The 18,933-nt window shown below is 49.1% G+C and overlaps 1 protein-coding gene across 9 annotated transcripts in view; it reads left to right on the top strand.

The window, feature by feature from the left end:
- The window catches only part of SLC39A11 (solute carrier family 39 member 11), a 386,666-nt gene that overhangs the window by 266,745 nt on the left and 100,988 nt on the right, over positions 1 to 18,933 (top strand). For all 9 annotated transcript variants that reach the window (XM_044938507.2, XM_025279390.3, XM_025279389.3 and 6 more), the window contains one exon: positions 5,565 to 5,735. In XM_044938507.2, the coding sequence (XP_044794442.2) occupies positions 5,565 to 5,735 (171 nt within the window). The remainder of the gene's footprint in view (positions 1 to 5,564; positions 5,736 to 18,933) is intronic.

Raw genomic sequence — 18,933 nt, 5'->3', positions numbered from 1 at the left:
TTTTTTTCTCCCTGAAACCACTGGGACTTTCCTCCTCCCCACCATGATCAAAAGCCAGGAATGAGTTTGGTTTATCGCTCCATCTCCAGGGCCGTCTCTCCTTTCTTTGGAAATGGAAGCAGAAATTATCCTGAAGAGGCAGTACTTACTGAAAGATGGAGAGGGAGCCCTGGGTCAGTGAAAGGAATCTTCTCTGGTTTATTTTCAAATGCATCGCTCTTGCATTCGCATTTGTGGAAGGCATGTGACACGTCGCATCTCCGTTGCAGTTCAGTGTCAGGAAACCAGTTGTTGGCCAGGAGTAATTTATGAGCAAGCAAGTAAGCACCGGAATGTTTAAGGATCTTTTGCACTGAGATTCCCCACCTCCCACCATTTGCAGTAGGAGTTGTTGTTGTTTTTTAATATCTTTTATTTTATTTATTTATTTGGCTGAACTGGGTCTTACTTGCAGTGCTTGGGATCCAGTTCCCTGACCAGGGATTGAACCCTGGACCCCCTTGCATTGGGAGCCAGAGTGTTAACCACCGGACTACCAGGGAAGTCCCAGCAGTAGGAGCTTTTCCTCACTTGCCAAGCTCTGCTTCCTGGGGTAGGCCAGCCCTTTTACATGGTCCAGTGGTATGTATGAGTCGTGAAGCTGGAAGACAGAGTTAGTGCCTGAAGTGAAGGAGGAGCTTTCCTGGGGTGGATGGGAGGGAGCTGAAGGGGTACGCCCCCATGTGGCGAGAGAGAAGCACTGCGCCTTTTAACATCTGGGAAACCAAGAGCGATGACTCAAATGAAAAAGAAAAGGGTAGACTTGGGACTGAACAAAAATGCCCTGGAGCCATTGAAAACTAGAGTCCCAGAGGCTAAGGAATTTAGAAAATATTTCTGTAGTCTTAAAGGAAACAAGTGGAATATGACACGTGTATTAAGATGTGTAAGCCACATACACACTGCTGTATTTAAAATGGATAACCCACAAGGGCTTCTCCGGTGGCTCAGCGGTAAAGAATCCCCCTGCCGATGCAGGAGACAGGAGACGCGGTTCAGTCCTGGGTGGGGAAGATCCTCTGGAGGAGGAAATGGCAGCACACTCCAGAGTTATTGCCTGGAAAATCCCACGGACAGAGGAGCCTGGCGGGCTACGGGCTACGGTGTCGCAGAGTCGGACGTGACTGAGCACAAGCACCACGCAGCAAGGATTTACGAAGAAGGAGTTTTTTCCGGGGACCTGAAGCGTTCTGTGTTTAGCGGACGAGAATTGCCTACTTGTGCTAATTCAACCAGATCATCTCCAGTAATATCTTGGGGACATTTCTGAAGCTCCTGTGGCTGATGATCTGTTAATTAGCGTTCCTCTTATTCTCTGGTAGCCTGAGCGTCCATCTCCGGGCCTATTATTGATGGATTTGGTCGGTTACATCATCACAGGGGCAGCAAACATCCTGTTCCTGCTGAGTCTGGGCCCATGGGGGACAAAACGAAGGCTACCGTGGCGTTTATCTAGCAAGATGAAGTCTGAGGTCCTTGAATCTGTAAGGACTCATTGTTCCAAAATCTTCCTTGTATTTTTTTTTTTTTCTGGAAAGATGATAGAAAGTCCCACCTTACTTTCTGAAGCATCGCTGATGGGAAGTGATTCAGAGCCTGTGATCTGAGGACATCAGGCCCTTTCACGGGGGAGGAAGTCATACCCCAAGGGGAGGGGGCTTATCTCCTCTCCCCCCAACTTCCCCAGCTTGTGCCCACCAGACCCAGCTCTGTTTTTTGCTATACAGTATGGTGTGTTGGTACAAGCATCATGTCCCTTGTTTGGGGGAGAAGAAAGCAGGGGACAAATGTGTGCAATAAAGTCAACCTCGTGATTCAGCTGGAAAAGGGAGCCTTGGTCTGGTCTGTCTGTTCCCTGTGGTCCTCATTCTCACATTTAGCAACGGGGTGCCTCCCCGGAAGGATGAAGAGCGGGGCGGCAGGCTGAGCCCCGGCCTTGGGCCCCTTCTGGGTGTGGATGTGTAGATGCTCGAGTTTCAATTTTTAAAACATTGGGTTTTGATGATGGGCAACTTTGAAGTCTTTCCACCTTCTTTAAAGGATTGTAACCCAGTGTCCCTGGCTTGGTGTTAATAAATATATCCTATGGACATCGGGTTTATACTTAAAACAGTAGATCTAACGGGTTAAGAAATAGTGTCTTCATGGTTTCAGGTTTGTTGACGAGTGGGAGTGATTATAGATATGAGGTTTCTACGGAGCCTTTTCTGCCTCTGGTGGTGCAATCTCACTGGGTCTCTCTGAACTTAAGTGTCTTGGATTTCAAGTTCCTAAATGTTACTGTGGTAATTGGCTTTGCTGTGCTTTTGGGCTTCCATGGTGGCTCAGATGGTAAAGAATCTGCCTGTAATGCAGGAGACCCAGGTTCGATCCCTGGGTTGGGAAGATCCCCTGGAGAAGGGAATGGCAGCCCACTCCAGTATTCTTGGCTGGAGAATCCCAGGGACAGAGGAGCCTGGGGGCGGGCTGCAGTCCATGGGGTCTCAAAGAATCGGACATGACTGAGTGACTAACACACACTCTTGTGAGCATAGGGGTAGGTCACCACACCACCCCCGACTCCCAGTCAACCGCAGGGCCCTGGTTAAAAGGTGGCTTCTGGAGGCAAAGGATCCAGCTTGACTCCTGAATCCAAGATGGACTCAGGACTTGGAATTCAGGGCCGTGACTTGGAACCAGCTGCTCTACCTCTCTGTTCTTTAAGTTCCTCGTTTGTTGAAGGGGATCATCTCTACCTCATGGGGCTTTTTTAAGGAAGGAGGATTTGTTGAGACTAAGTTCTCAGTATTACCCCCACCTCACTGGTGAGGTTTTTCATTCCTAAACCCGACATCGGCTGTTTCTTCCGCAAAACGTCCTTCCCCTTTGCCAAATCCTGCTTGAAAAGTGCCCAGACCTCTCCTCTCCCAGGAAATCTCACGGATTGATCCCTGATCCCACACCGGGCTCAGCTGTTGCCTCTGTTAAGGGGTCACCCTTTGTCCGTGGTGCTGGCATCTTACTGGACAGAGTGTGAAGATTTAAGCAGCCTTCCCAGGAGAGGCGAGAACAGTCACGGCTGGGGACGCACCCTTCCTCTCCGTGATTATTTATCTGGACTAATGTTCCTCGTTGCAGGCTCATTAGCGGCTGTTATCAAATGCTGGCTTATTTACCTTTCCCAGCACATCAGGCGTTCGCACCCTCCCGTTTCTCACCAGGGAAAGGCAGCCACATCCGCGTTCACACTTCCGCGAGGACCCCGAGGCGAGGCGCGCGTGCTCGTCTGGGTTCATCAGTCTTTACACCTCTCGACGTTCCTGTTAAACGCGGGTTTGGTGCTGGAATTTGCTCACGAGGCCCCCGGCTCCGTCGCTGTCTGCGCGTCACTTGCAGGAGGCCCAGAGTCAGATCCTTCTGTGACAGGGACAGATACGAGCGTGGCCTCCCCGTGCTTGTTTGGGACAGCGCACTTCTGTCCCTTCAATTCAAGGGCGTGATCCATGTCCAACCATCTGTCCTTCCTGAAGTTATGAAAATCCCGAAGGGAAGAGTTATTCCTTTATTTTATCTCTATCAACTCCCACCAGAGAGCATCCCTGTTGGGGCTGTGTATTCAGAGGAGAGTCCGGGCGTCCGGGGTGCCCACTGACTGGCCCCGGAGACAGCTGAGTGCCCCCATCACTGCACAGCTTCCTCTGCGCCCAGCACTCACATCTGCTTGCTTGTGCCTTTGGTGTTTATGGACTTAAAATCCCACGCATTTTGCTCAGTTCCACGACAAGCCTCTGTAGCCTGAGTTATCAGGTATTGTCAACAATTAAAAAAAAAAAAACGAGGTGTGCCGAGAAGCACACACCTGTGCATACACACACGAAGATCATCTAATATTGGAGGCAAGAAAGATGGTACTAGACTTCCCTGGTGGAGCAGTGCATAAGAATCCACCTGCCAGTGCAGGGGACACGGGTTCGATCCGTGGTCCGGGAAGATCCCTCATGCCTTAGAGCAGCTCAACCTGTGCACCACGGCTGCTGAGCCCACGCGCCTAAAGCCCATGCTCTGCAGCAAGAGAAACTCTGCTCCGAAACTAGAGAGTAGCCTTCACTTGCCATGACTAGAGAAAAGCCTGAGCAGGAACGAAGACCCAGCGCAGACAAACTAATTAATTAAAAAAAGATAGGCGGGTCCCGGGGGTAATTGCATACTTGCGCATGTGCACACACACACACACACACGTGCATGCACACACGTATAGACACCACAAAGTGAATGTTGAGCTTCCGCTTGTGCAAATATTGCCTTGGAGGAGTCGCAATCCCCTGAGACAGTTGCACCCTCCAGGGGCTGGTGTTATGCGTTGTGGCTCCCGACCATTGGAGGGCTGATGACCCTGGCACTTGAGAGGATGGATCACAGGCCCCTTCTCCCCAGTGGCTCTGAGCCTCCGCTGTCCCTGGGAGAAAGCCCCCTGAGGCCAGCTGGGGAGGAGCGAGCCCACCTGCCCTGCACGTCTTTCTTCCTCTTCAAGCTGCTTGGTCTCAGCAAACCACCGCGTAATGGTTTGTTTTTTTTGTTGTTGCTGTTTTCATGTTTTGATGTATTCCACTAAAGTCTGTTCATCTGAAAATGGAATCAAAGATCTGATCCCATTTATGCAGTGAGATTCGGGTCTTGACATGAAGTACCTGGGGGGTAAGATAAGTGCCCTTGTCTTGCTTTTCCACCAGGAGTAAGCAGAGGCCGCACCACCCTTCTGGGGTCAGGGGTAACGGAATCCTCCAAGTTTCTTAATTTGATGTTGGGAAAAGTTTTCTGCAGTTTTCAGCTCAGAGACAAGAATGATTTTACTTGTGAAAAACGTGTCCCCAGAGAAGGGAAGCGGCCACCATGGGGAGGTCCCTGCTGGCCTTGTCAGAGCAGAGCCTCAGTCAAGCTTCTGCTGTTCCCCCCAGCCTGGGGAGTCACACAGTTTATCCTCCAAAGCAGGACACTTTTGAGAGTGCAAGAGGCCACTAGTAACCCCCTTGGGAGAGCAAGTCAAAACTGGGCTGTCAGGTCTCACTGCTCACGGTGGACGTCCCAACAACAGGACCTGGTGGCCTGTCTGTGTCGTCCGAGTCAGGGTCTGCAGGCTCAGATGATAGAGAGACTCTCCTTTCTATTTGTGCCACCACGGGTTTAAGATTTGATCAAGACCCTCCTCCTCCGGGAAACCTCCCTGATAGGTAAGGGGCTGCAAACCGCAGCCTGGATTCTCTGTCTCAGTCTTGCTCTCCTGTATTTCAGAGCCCGGCAGTTGGCCTCCATTAGGAATCGGCAAATCACCCATGGATATTTGGGATAATCTGGGCATTTGGGAAACCATGAGTATTTGGGATAATCTGATCCTAAGAACAGAGTAATGAATGAAGGTGTGGAGGACCAGATGGAAGTTAGGAAATAGACCTCGTCCGGTCGTGCAAGCTCCCCCCACCGCTGCTTGTCCAAGTCCCGACCTGCCTTCTTTCTGACGGCTCTCTCTATGTCCCTCTCTTTCTGCTCAGACAAGAGTGAGAATGGCGAGGCGTATCAGAGGAAGAGGGCCGTGGCCGCCGACCTCGCGGAGGGCCCCGCCGCCCCCGGGCCGCCTCGGGGCAGCACGGCGCAGCCCGGCGGCAGCAGCTGGCGGCGGATCGCGCTGCTCATCCTGGCCATCACCATCCACAATATCCCAGGTGAGAGCCCGCCCGAGCGTCCGCAGGGGGAGCGTCTCTGTCGGCTTGGCGACTTGAAGCGGGGCCTGGGCAGCTGTGGTGCGGGTCCTTTCTCCAGTGGTCCCCAGCCTTCTTGGCATCTGGGACCGGTTTAGTGGAAGACCATGCTTCCGTGGACCGGGGCGGTGGGGATGCTCTGGGGATGATGCGAGTGCATCGCATTTCTTGTGCACTTTATGTCTAATCCAGTGCTCCCGCTGGCCTGACAGCAGGTGCCCGTCTGTGGCCGGAGCCTGGGGACCCTTGCTCCAGGGGGCTGTGGGGGAGGGAGCACCAATCTTTCCTGAGTTTATCTTTCGGGTTACTGGCTCTGGATTGGTCATCATATGTTCCAACTTCCTGTTCCAGTTACTGCAGACAATTTCACTCCAGTGTCCACCTCTGAGTTCCTTTCTTCACATATTTGATACCAAGTTATTTGGGCACAGATTCATTAGCTATTGCCTCTTGTAAATATGGAATGTCTCTGGATTTTCTTAATGCCTTAAAAAATTTTTTTAAATGTTTGTTTATTTCTGGCTGCACTGGGTCTTAGCTGTGGCTCATGGGCTTAGGGATCAAATCCACATCCTTTGCATTGAAGGGCAGATTCTTAACCACTGGACCACCAGGCAGGTCCCCCTGATGCTCTGTTAAAGTATTGAATTCAGTATGGTTTTACACTGATGTTTGTCTTACCTGCTTCCTTCCTGGGGGCATCTTTCGGAGATATCCCTGTTGTTACCAAGTCCAAGTTTGTACTGCCTACTGCATGGCAGGTCAATAAATCAAGAGGTGAGTTGTTGGGACAAGGAAGAGCAACTTTATTCGGGAACCAGCAAACCAGGAGGACGGTGGACTCATGTCCCAAAGAACCATCTTGCCTGAGGTGGAATTCAGGCTTCTTTTATACGGAAAGGGGAGAGAGGAAAGGTGAACATTTGTTTCCTGGTTCTGGTCAGCTTCCAGGGGGATGTGTCCCTTCCTCCTTCTTGCAGTCGTTCACAGGTGAGCCTGGTCAGGCTGCTCATCACCTGAGACGCAGGGTTCCCAGAGATGGGCCAGGCAGATTAATAACCTGCACCCCCTGCAGAGGAAGCACAGAATCTTAACCACTGGGCCATCAGAAAAGTCCTGTGTTATGTATGATTTAAGTCCACAGGCACATCCCTTTAGTGACTGACTGAGAATACAGAGGTTCCTCCCGATTGCATTGTGATCCTTTCCTTTTTAGCAAATTTGAACCAATTTGTTTCATGTCTTTGGATTTATTTTCATTGAAAAAAAAAAACTTGTTGGTGTTCTATTTAAAAAATAATATGTTTTACAGAGAATAACTAGAAAAGACAGCTAAACATACAGAAGATATTATTAAAAGCCAGACTGAGGGATGCTGGGGAATCCCTTGTGGTACATTTTAGAGTTCCATCTCTACAGCCTACTAAATAGTTTATCCTGACAAATGGCTTGAGCTGTCTGAACCTCAGTGTTCTCATCTATAAAATGGGGATAATGCTATGACTGAGATGACTGGGCTATTCTTTACAAAGTGATCTACACTAATTTTGATAAATAAGATTAGATGTGTCTATACACAGTATACACAGCATTTGGGCCGTCTGAGCATGTGAAAGGTGGAAGCTGTTGTTAGCATCAATGATGCTCCTGATTCCTTCAGTCTCTTTTAAAAAGTCCTTAGTTCACTTCGCTTTGGTTGTGTCGGGTCCGGGTCGCAGCGTAGGCACAGCGGTTCGTGGTGTGCAGGCCCAGTTGCCCCAAGGCGTGTGGGGTCTTCGTACCCTGACTGGGATGAACACTCCCACCTACACTGGACCTCCAGGGAAGTCCCCTCAGTCCTTCAGTCTTGAATTCTTAAACGCTCTGATTCATCTTTCATAGTTTTGAAGCTCAAGTTTGAGTGATAACCTTGTTCAGGGAGCAGCCCCAGGTGATATATTACCTGAGTCCTTGCAGAGTTCATAATGTCACCCTGTTACCCCAACACAGGCGCGAAGGCTGCTCTGGGCAGAGCTCTCCAGGGGCACGTATTTCTCCTTGAAGCCCTTGTGAATACTGTTATCTTCTGGCTTCAGTCTGTGGGAGAAAAGGCCACAGCCGAACCGAGTTTATCCCTCGGTGGGTAACTTGAAATTCTTTTGCTTGTGCAATGAAGATTTTTTGGGGTCATTTTTAGAGAAGGCAAAATTTCAATATATTATGTATTCCAGTATACACACACACACACACATAAAAATATACATGCATACACACATATGTATGTATGTGTGTATGTGTGTGCTCAGTCACTCAGTCGTGTCTGACTCTCTGGGACCCCATGGACTGTAGCCCCCCAGGCTCCTCTGCCCATGGGATTTCCCAAGAAAGAATACTGGAGTGCTTTGCCATGCCCTCCAGGGGATCTTCCCAACCTAGGATCAAACGTGCGTCTCCTGCATTGGCAGGTGGATTCTTTACCACTGCACCACTTGGGAAAACCTTACATGTGTGTGTGTTTGTCTCTCTATATACATATGTGTGTGTGTGTGTGTGTGTGTGTATAGACATGAAATGTGTCAGAAGACTAAGTGTCTAATTACTTTTAGGCTCAGGCTTTCCTCTAAACGAGAAGCATTTTCCTCAAGTATTTCTGTCCTGATCTTAGGAATGTCCTATGATCATATAGGCTGATTGGCCTCGTTTTTTTTCAGCCTCTGTTTCCCTCTCATTTCCCTCTTGGCTTTTTCCCTTTGGGTAAAAGTCAAGGTTTTACCCAAAAACAGTCAGCTATTTTGATTGTTTTCCTGGAGCTTGCTATTCAGTATGGATTGAGATGATATTGTATGTGGGACCCCCGGGCACAAATCTGACCAAAGTGGGTTTGCCCCCGTGGAAAGATCTGGTCACACTCACCCCTAGTATTTTTTTTTAATTAATTAATTTTTAAAATTTATTTATTTATTTGGCTGTGCCAGGTCTTAATTGCAGCATGCGGGATCCTTAGTTACAGCATGTAGGATCTAGTTCCCTGACCAGGGACCGCACCTGGCTCCCCTGCCTTGGGCATGCACGGTCGTAGCCTCTGGACCTCTGAGGAAGTCCCACACCCCAGTATCTTGACGAGCCCACTGGGAGACCAAGGGCTCTGCAGAGGGCAGCGCCCAAGCCTTCACAGACATGTTCAACCTGTTAACTGCAGCTTGGAGTTAACAGGTTGAACACGTTATTGGAGAAGAGAATTATGGATTCACTTCTCAATCCTTGGAGAAGAGAATTATGCTTATGCTGTCTTTTCAGTCACAGTAATTAGTGGCTTTCTTTCTGCCACGTAAGATTCCTTGTTTAACCAGTTGAAAAAGAATAAAGATCTAAATATAAATAGATGTGCTTCCCAAGACTCCGGTGGGGCTCAATCCCAGAGTCTCAAGCTCCTGACTTCAGTCTGAAGGAAAGTTCACTGGCACCTTCGGGCAGTTTCGTCCCCTTTGATGAGCACCGTTTCAAGAGCTTCTCTGTCACCAACCTACCTTTGAAAAGGTCTCTTCTTTAACACTTGCCTTCATGGTTTATTAAAAATTTAACTAGAGCTTTGATGTTCCCAGAGACTCTGGGTTTTCAGATAGATTTTCACAGTGACTAAATGGATAATTGATTTTTTTTTTGAAGCTTTTTTGTCCTGGCTGATTCAGTTTTACATGTCCTGGGGATGACATTTTGTTTTAAAAAATTATTTTTTTAAATGTGGACGCCGAAAGCTTGTTAGCGTATGTGCTGTCTCCCAGAGGTTCCTGGAGCTTGAGAACGCACACAGGTGTGAGTGCACACCCAGGGCACTTGGCTTCATATTTAAGACACAGCGCAAGGATAAAAGCGTCCTTAAAACATCTGTGGCTTACAGTCCCGCGAAGACTCTGCTAAGAGCTGTGGACCCTCTTGTAAGAGATGGTTGCTCGCAAACCTGTTTGCAGGCAGTTTGGGGTGTTCACAGGCTTCCCTGGTGGCTCAAACGGTAAAGAATCCGCCTGCAATGCAGGAGACCTGGGTTCGATCCCTGAGTTTGGAAGATTCCCCGGAGAAGGGAGTGGCTACCCACTCCAGTATTCTTGCCTGGAGAATCCCACGGACAGGGGAGCCTGGCAGGCTACAGTCCCTAAGGTCACAGAGAGTCAGACACGACTGAGGGACTAACACTTCCAGTTCCCTTGGGTGTTCATAGCCCTCATGAAGGCCACCCACAGCTCCAGAGTAGGAAGGACCCCCTGCTTTAGAGAAACAAACTGTCCAGATGGGCAGGCGGTTGAAATGTTTCCGGAGAAAAGGGTGATGACTGACGGAGTCCAGTAGGCCTGAGCCCTGCCGGCCTAAGGGGGGTATGCAGAGACTCCCGAGGGGAGGGGCGTCTCTGCACTTCACTGTCCGTCTCTGGCTCAGCCTGGGGAGCTGAGTCCTTTGGAAAATGATCTCCCAAGGAAAGCGGCACGCTTTCCGTGAACGCGACCCCGCTCTGTAGCCTCGGAGCTCCCTGTGTCCTAACGGGCTTTTCCTGCAGCACTGCATACACTCCAGGGCTCAGAGCCTTCCAGAGATTTCCAGGCCTTCGGAAAACAGGCTGCTGTTCTGTGTCAGTGTGGAATTAAAAATCAGCCAGCCATCGAGTTTCTATTAATCTCTTTTCATGAGTAGCTTATGGTCTTTGTACTGAGAAAGTTAAATTTAGAGCTTAAAGGGATTCTAGAAGTTATCTCATTCAAGCACTGCTCCATTTGAAAATTTGGTGGTTGGAGGAGGGAGGGGGTGCTAAATGATCATGATGGTTCCTTCCAGCGCTGGCCTTGAACGAGTCAGTGAAAAATAAGTAGCATTAATACTTTATTATTGTTGTTTAGTTGCTCAGTCATCTCTGACTCTGCAACCCCATGGACTGTGGCCCACCAGGCCTCTCTGTTCATGGGATTTCCCAGGCAAGAATACTGGAGTGGGCTGCCACTTCCTTCTCCAGGGATCTTCCTGACCCAGGGGTCGAACGTGTATCTCCTGCATTGGCAGGCGGGTTCTTTACCTCTGAGCCACCAGGGAAGCCCAGTCCATTATTAGTTCCATTTATTTCACATGTTCACCGCTCCTTTCTGGGTGACACCCCTCCCTCCCACATCCTGTATCTGCTTCTGTCTTGATAGTTATTGCTCTCCATGGCAGTTATTTATATGTATTTATTTCCCCCTTGTAAATGGAGCTTCTTATAAGAAGGCCTGTATCGTCTTCTCTTTTTTCAGAAGCAAAAGAAAATGTTATTATTTTTTTAAACTTTATATTTTATGTTGGGGTAGACGATTAACAATGCTGTGATCGTCTCAGGTGGACAGCGAAGGGACTCAGCCATACACACACCTGTTTCCATTCTTGCCCAAACTCCCCTCCCATCCAGGCTGCCACGAAACACTGAGCAGAATTCCCTGTGCTGCACAGCAGGACTTCGTTGGTTATCCACTTAAAATAGCCATCCCAAACTCCCTGCCTGTCCTTCCTCTGATCCTTCCCCCCTCTCTCAGCAGCCATAAGTCTGTGAGTGCTTCTGTTTTGTAATAAGTCCATCTTCTTTTTGGAGCCTTATTGAATATAATTTGTACTGAAGCGCATTATCTATTCGGGCTCTGGGGGTGGCTGGCGCCTTCGGGGACCTGCCCTCCTTCCCAGCAGGGGACCCGGGTATCCCAGCTTCCTCTCCACCTTGGCCACCAGGTGGGCTGAGGGACGCATTTACGCTCTGTGCATCTCCAGGATACACTGGACTTGCCTTGCTGTCTGACCTGACCTGAAAAAATCTCTAGAAGAAGCGGCTGGGTGAGTCACTTGCTTTATGCAGTTTCTTCGCATCAGAGCCGAGAGTCGAGGTTGCTTTGCTGGCTGTTACCGTGACACCCACAGAGCCGGAGGTCACTCTCCGTGTCTCTAGAACCGTTCGACCGTTGCTTTGAGTTATGTGACTCGTCTCCCTTCACGGCTCCTAACAGACCCCATTTCATGGCTTTAAACCAGACGTGCTCACGTTTTCATTGGAAGTGATTTTGTTTCGGGGAACAAAACAGCACAGATTTATTCCCGCATATGTTAATGCTGGTTGGTTATTCTTGGGATCCTGGACTTAGCAGATTACAGCTGATCGTTTGTTTCCTTCATGTTTCTGTGAGAGTCATAACTCAGCTCTTCTATAATGAATATTTGTGATTTGTGTAAGCAGGTAAAAATTGGTCTTTTTTTTTTAATTACAGTTGATTTACAGTGTTGTATTGATTTCTGCTGTTCAGTTATACATTCTTTTCAAAAAGTACTTTTTTCTGTTGTGGTTTATCCTCGGATTTTGAATCCAGTTCTCTGTGCTATCCGGTAGGACTTTGTGGTCTATCCCTCCTACGTATAGTAGCTTGTATCTGCTGACCCCCAAAATGCTCTCCACCACCTAACCACCTCAACATCCCTCATCTCTCCCCAACATACACAAAAAGTATGAAAGTAAAATTATTCCTTTATGCTTGAGAGACTCTTCTTGGAGTTGTTTGAATTACTGGTGGGAGACAGAATGAAGGATTATATTAGCTTCCAATGGAACAAATTCTCCCTAACCTAGTGGCTACAAGCAGCCCAGATTTCCTCTTTACAGTCCTGCAGGCCAGGAGGCCACATGTTGGCAGGGCTGTGTCACCCCTGGAACTGGCCTCTTGCAGCTCCTGGGGGCCGCTGGCTTTCCTGGCCTTGCAGCCGCACTTCTCCAGTCTCTGCCTCCATGGTCACATTGCGTTCCCTTCTGTATCTTTTCTCCCCCTGACTTGTTCTTATAAAAACCCCAGTGACTGCATTTCGGGCCCCACCCAGGTAGTCTGCGGGCGTTACCCCATCCCCAGATAATCCAGGATCATCACGTCTGCAGAGTCTCCTTGGCCAGGAAAGATGCCATCCCTGGGTCCCAGGGATTGTTGGTGGCACAAGCCCCAGCACTCACTCTATCCTCCTGTGATCTCCACCTGCTGCCTGGGGGGCTTTGCAGGGGCAGCCGTGAGCAGGTGCAGGAAGGAGCCAACAGCCAGAAAGAAGAGCTCATTGAGTCTTCATTTTCCTGGGGCAAAGAAAGAGTAGAGAATTCTGCTTTTGTATGTGGACCTTTCCAGGAAAACCTTGATGCAGGAGCCACTGATTCTACAGTGATCTATATTTATGTGCTCGGTTGTGTCCGACTCTTTGTGACCCCGTAGACTGTTGCCCACCAGACTCCTCTGTTCATGGAATTTTCCCAGCAAGAATATTGGAGTGGGTTGCCATTTCGTTCTCCAGGGGATCTTCCCAACCCAGGGATCGAATCTGCATTTATGGCGTCTTCTGCATTGGCAGGTAGAGTCTTTGCCACTAGCGCCACCTCACTGATCTATGCTTCCAGAAACTGGAGGGATATTTTCTGCAGCCAGAGACCCAGGCTCAGTGGGTAAGCTGAACCCTACTCAAAACTACAAATCACTGATGCTAGAGGCCACCACTTGCGGAGGCCTTCTGAGACTTCAGATGTCCAGTGCTCCTCTAGACAATTTAGATATTTGAGACCCTGGTTTACATTTTAGAAACTGAGAGCCAGAGAGGTTAAAGACCAAGCTCATGGGCACAGAGCAGGTCCTGGTAGAGTGAGGTCCACACGCCTCCCCTGTTATACGTGCACGCTCAGGGGTGTCCAACTCTTTGCGGCCCCATGGACTGCAACCCGCCAGGCTCTTCTGTCTATGGGATTCTGGAATGGGATTCAAGAATGCTGGAATGGGTTTTGCCATTCCCTTCTCCAGGGGATCTTTCTGACCCAGGGATCAAATCCGGGTCTCCTGCATTGCAGGCAGATTCTTTCCCGTCTGAGCACCAGGGAAGTCCACGTGCCTCCTGCATCGGCCCCTTGAACCTCAATGAGCATCGTCACTTTTCTTCCAGTGGATCACAGAGCTTTTCAGCAACAGTTCCAGAAATGTTCAGGAAGTGCTTCTCCCTCTTTGAAGCTTGCCACATCAGATGCCGATGCCTGCAGCATCACATCGGCATGTTGGCGTGGGGGCCACTCCCGACGCCTCAGGCTCTGCCCAGCAAGGAGATCTTGGCAGAGGAAACCTGGACCGGAAGCCTCATCCTCGCCCAGCGGCACCTGCTGCTGTGGGCTCTGCAGATGTGTGTGTGGAATGGTCACCGTGCAACCCCCACAGCCCCCTCCACCGTCGAGTGGGGACGATCGGGACCCAGGCAGACAGTCACCTCTTTAAACACATCAAGGAAGGAGGCTAGCACAGGATTTAGAGACAGAAAGGCCAGGGCTGGGATCCTGGAGCCACCAGATGCTCTGCTAGCTGAGGATCCTTAGGTGAGATTATGGAAGTCTCAGTTTTCCCAGCTGCAAAATGGGAATAATATCTATCTTGTGGTTCAGTGTCCAGTCAGATGGCAGCTAGCAAAGCCACTCCCTGTGTTGCCTGCCATGGAGTGCGGATCACCATGGCCAGGACACAGTAGGACCTGAACAAGGTTAATTTCCCTCCACCTCCTCCCGGCCCCTCACATCCCTCCACCCCCCTACTTTTGGCTTCCCTTTTCTCCTCAAAGATCTTTTGGTTCTGGTCTTGGTGGTCTCGGTGGGACCGTCTTAGATCACTTTTCATTTCCTCTTCCAGAGGTTACACCTGAAGATAACATTTACTCCAGGCGTCTGGAAACACTGTAACATTCTCCTTTAATTATCTGGTTCTCAGTGGGAAGCCTGATGCGATAATTAGCGCGGGCTCCTGTCTGGGGTGACATTCCAATCCGAGCTCTGTGCTCTTGCGTATGTGCTGCGGCAGAAACTCCTAGCTCACTCCCAAATCAGGCCGTGGGGTCGGAAGGTGAGAACTGGCACAAACTCCCAAAGAGTGAAATCGCAGCTCTCGGATTCCTGCGTCACTGCTCAAAAGCGACAGGGCTACATTAGATTCACCATCAGCTCCGGCCTCGAGGCTCCAGACAAACAGGTGCCCGAGTGCTCGTCTCTGGCCATCAGAACAAGAAGTCTCTGTTCTAAGGCTGCACAAGGAAGAGGGTTGAAATCAAGACCCATTTACACATCTCCTGGGTTACATCATCCTGCTACATATTATGTGAATTAAAGGGAAAAAAAGTTAAAGCAAGAGAATGCAAACCTATTTTTGTATTAGGACTCAAAGCTTCCTGTGACTTCCAGTCTTTCTACAATTGCCAGGCAGATATACAGGGGTCCTCAGCCTCCAGGATCTAATTCCTGTCGAGCTGAGGTGGAACTGATGTAATAATAATAGAAATAAAATGTACAATGAATGTAGTGAGATTGAATCATCCCGAAACCATCCCCCCAAGTCAGTGGAAAAGTTGTCTTCCACAAACCCGATCCCTGGTGCCAAAAAGGTTTGGGGGCCCCCTGCATGGTTTGTGTGAAGCCTTTCAGAGCCCAGCTAAGTACACGTCCTTGTGGACAAGGCCAGGGCTTGAATCCTGGAGCCACCAGATGTTCCTCTATTGATCAGAATTAAATAAAACCCAGAATCCAGATCCTCGGTGGTACTTCACCACATGTCAGCTGCTAGAGAGCCGTGGCGGCTGGAGCTGCCTTAATGGACAGCCGGCCGAGGACAGTGCCACACTCACAGGAGCTTCTACTGGACGGCATCGCTGGCGTGTGGACCACGTGGAGATGTCGCTTCACCAGTTATTCAGAGCCTGCTGGCCGCTGCCGCCCTCCTTAATCAAAAGTATGATCGTGTTGCTAAATAAGAAGCCCAGAGTCCCCATCGGCTTTACGACGATCTTCGACAAGAGTTTCATTTGTCCTTGCTTCACTGTGAAGAGAATGGTGGCCCTTCTAAACTGTTGGTTGATAAAAATACCCAGCACCCTTGCTCGCCTGATAACCCACCACAGAACCATGTTGCATCTTCTGGTGGGTCTGTCTCTCTCCTGTTGAGTGACCTCGTTTGTCCAGAAGCTGTGCCACCTAACAAGTTTAATCAATTGGTGACATTTGAGATGCAGTTTAATCAGTTGATAACGTCTGAGGTGCGTGCTTTATAATGGTCCCAGTTCATTCATATTCATGTGAGCTAATTTTAGCGCCCATTAATTATGTACCTAATAAGCCCCTGTTTATTCTGTTTTGTCTCCACTCCCTTGTTAGCTTTTATGATGTGGAGTTAAAGATAATTAAAATGTTACTCGTGTTCTGCAAATAACAATTAACCAAGGGTGAATTCTGAAATTCTGAAATCAGAATTCCATTTTCTGTCCCCCTTTCTTTGACTGAGTGCAGTGAGTGAAATGACACCTAAGTGTGAGTAGCAGTCCGTTCCTGGTCGGCTCCAGGGAGAATGAACAGGGACATGAATCTCAAACAGATCAGTCACGCTGGTGGGCTATCAGAAAAAAAAATTAATTAGAAGATGATTCATAGTTCCCGGGGACAATAAAACTTGGAGATTACATTTGCATTATAGCAATTTAGACAAGCCAAATTCACCCTTACTATGGATAAGTAAGAGTTAGGAGTCAGTCTCTCGTTTCCATCTTATTTGAAAATTACTGACCATGTGATTGTTATGTATGACAACTTTCCAAGCTGAAGGAAGGAAGGTGAATAATTCAGGCTGTACCCTGCTCTTCACAGGTGATATGAACATGAAGTACGATCTCTGGTAGATGAGCCTGCCTGAGGCATAAAGGTACCAGACAGACAGCCGTGATCCTGATTGCTGGACCCGGCCGTTGCATGTTTGGCACCTTCGCCATCCAAATCTCATTACCTTTCAACTTCCGGGCTTTGCATTCATCAACTCTCTTCTCTTGCTGTTCTTAACATTCAAAACTGTCACCTCCAGAGATCTTGCTCATTTGCTCCTCTTCTGTATGTTCTCAGAAATCCTCCCTGTTCTGCGATGCTGGGGAGGAGGTGGGGGCATGATGGCTAGGAAGAGAAAAAGATCTCCGAATCCTGTTTTGAGGCGCAAACGAAGTCTTCTTAGATATCAGTACAGCAAAATAGTCATTTTTTCCTCCTCCTCCTCTTCTAATAAAACACTTTTTTGTTTGTTTACAAAAAGCACTAAATCATTGTGGCAGCATCTTGGGTTTCCGTTTTGTGCCCCGTGCTCTGGGGTCAGCCTGTTTCACGTAGGGCCTTTCTGTGTGCAGGGGGACGTGTGGGAAGCCAGCTGATGAACTGATAGAGGACAGAGGTAAGCTGGGGCGGAGAGTGGAGGCGTGGAACTCCAAGCACTCAGTAGTTGGAGAAGGAAATGGCAACCCACTCCAGTGTTCTTGCCTGGAGAATCCCAGGGACAGGAGACCCTGGTGGGCTGCCGTCTATGGGGTTGCACAGAGTCAGACACGACTGAAGCGACTTAGCAGCAGCAGCAGCATTTGGGGAGGGCAGATCCCAGGGTGTCTTTGGGGTCTGGTGAGGACATCTGGGGCAGGCACCTTCCCATGCTCCTGGGGTCCTGCCCTAATATGCTTGCTCCTCAAAGACTCCGGATAAGTGCCAAGTTTTACCTCCCGGTAAGTCTGAAGAGTGCCCTGTTGCTTAGAGACAGGAGATGGTGCCTAGAGTGAAGATCAGGTTGTCAAGGAAACCAAGCCACAAATCCCCTTGCTTTCCTTCGGGTTGCTGGCCGGAAGAGTAGAAGGATTTTTGCTCTGACACCTGGAAGAAGAGACGCGGCTTCTTTCGCTACGTGTGTTTTCAACAAATTGATGTGTTGTCCAAGACGCAGCCGAGCTCATACCCGAGTTGACAAACAGGGAGTTGTTTTGCATTGCTGTTGGTTATCAGTGAGTGCTTTCTGATACCAACAGAATCAAGCAATGATTGTAATCCTGACTTCTTTTTAGACATGTGGACCCCAGGACCCAACCCCACTCTGTTACAGAACTCGACTCTTGAATTCTGAGTTTTCATTTATTGTCTCAATAAATTAGATTATATGTGGCTTAGATTCATGTTACCCTTTTTTTTTTTTAAAGGCAGAGGAGATATCCTTTGTCTCATCTTTCTGAATGGAGGGTGTCATGGACTGAACTGTGTCCCCAAAACCTATACATTGAGGTCCTGACCCCTGGGACCTCAGAATGTGACTTTAATGGGAAATACAGTTGTTGCAGATCCATTGGCTAAGATGAGGGCACGCTGGAATAGGGTTTGTCCCTAATCCAACATGCCCAGTTTTTCTCTTTCCATGGGGGGGATATGTCCTTTTTTGGAGATCATGGTGGCAGAAGTGTCCCATTTTCCATTCTCTGCCTTTGAATTATTTGCGTGTTTCAGATGGTGGTCATCAGTAAACCTGGACATCTTCCTCTTAACTCTGGTGCTCACGAGTCAGAAAAACATTCCCACGGCCATCCTGAAGGGATTCATTGTGGAAGCCACGAAAGTTCACATCTGCTTTCTGCTGTGGTGTCAGCGGATGAAGCACTGAGGCAGGCTGCTTCCAGGGCTGGCACCCAGCTGCTCCCTTCCCCCGCCCCAGGGGCGTTTACGGCACAGAGGGTCTTGTATCTCAGAGGAAACCGTTGTAGTTGAGAGTGACCCCAGGGCTGGCTGGTCCTCCCCTCTGTGCTAGTTTCCTAAGGCTGCTCAACAAAGTACCAGAAACTGAGGGGCTTAAAGAACAGACATTTGTGGCCTCACAGACCCGGAGGCTGGGTGTCCGATGTCACGGTGTTGGCAGGGTGGTTCCTTCTCAGCAGGGAGGGAAGGGTCTGGTCCAGGCTCCTCCCTGGGGTGGTGGAGGGCCGTCTTCTCCCTGTGTCTCATCAGTTGTCTTCCCTCTTTAAGCATCTGCTTCAGAAGGAGACTGGTCATGTTGCATTAGGGACAAGCCCTCATCTTAGCTAATGGATCTGCAACAACCGTATTTCCAAATACAGTCACATTCTGAGGTCCTGGGGGTCAGGACTTCAACATATGGGTTTTGGGGACACAATTCAGTCCATAACACCCTGCGTTTCAGAAAGACAAGACAAAGAATATCTCCTCTGCCTTAAAAAAAAAAAAAAAAAACAGGAACATGAATCTAAGCTGACTATAATCTAATTAATCACTCAGATGGGCACATTGATGGCACAGCAATTAATCTGGGGCTGACACAAGGCTGGAGGGACA

This window comes from Bubalus bubalis, chromosome 3 (genome assembly GCF_019923935.1).
Source record: "Bubalus bubalis isolate 160015118507 breed Murrah chromosome 3, NDDB_SH_1, whole genome shotgun sequence".
Lineage (NCBI taxonomy): Eukaryota > Metazoa > Chordata > Mammalia > Artiodactyla > Bovidae > Bubalus > Bubalus bubalis.
Note: the sequence above shows the minus strand (reverse complement) of the source record. Positions and strands in the feature narration are given on the sequence as shown.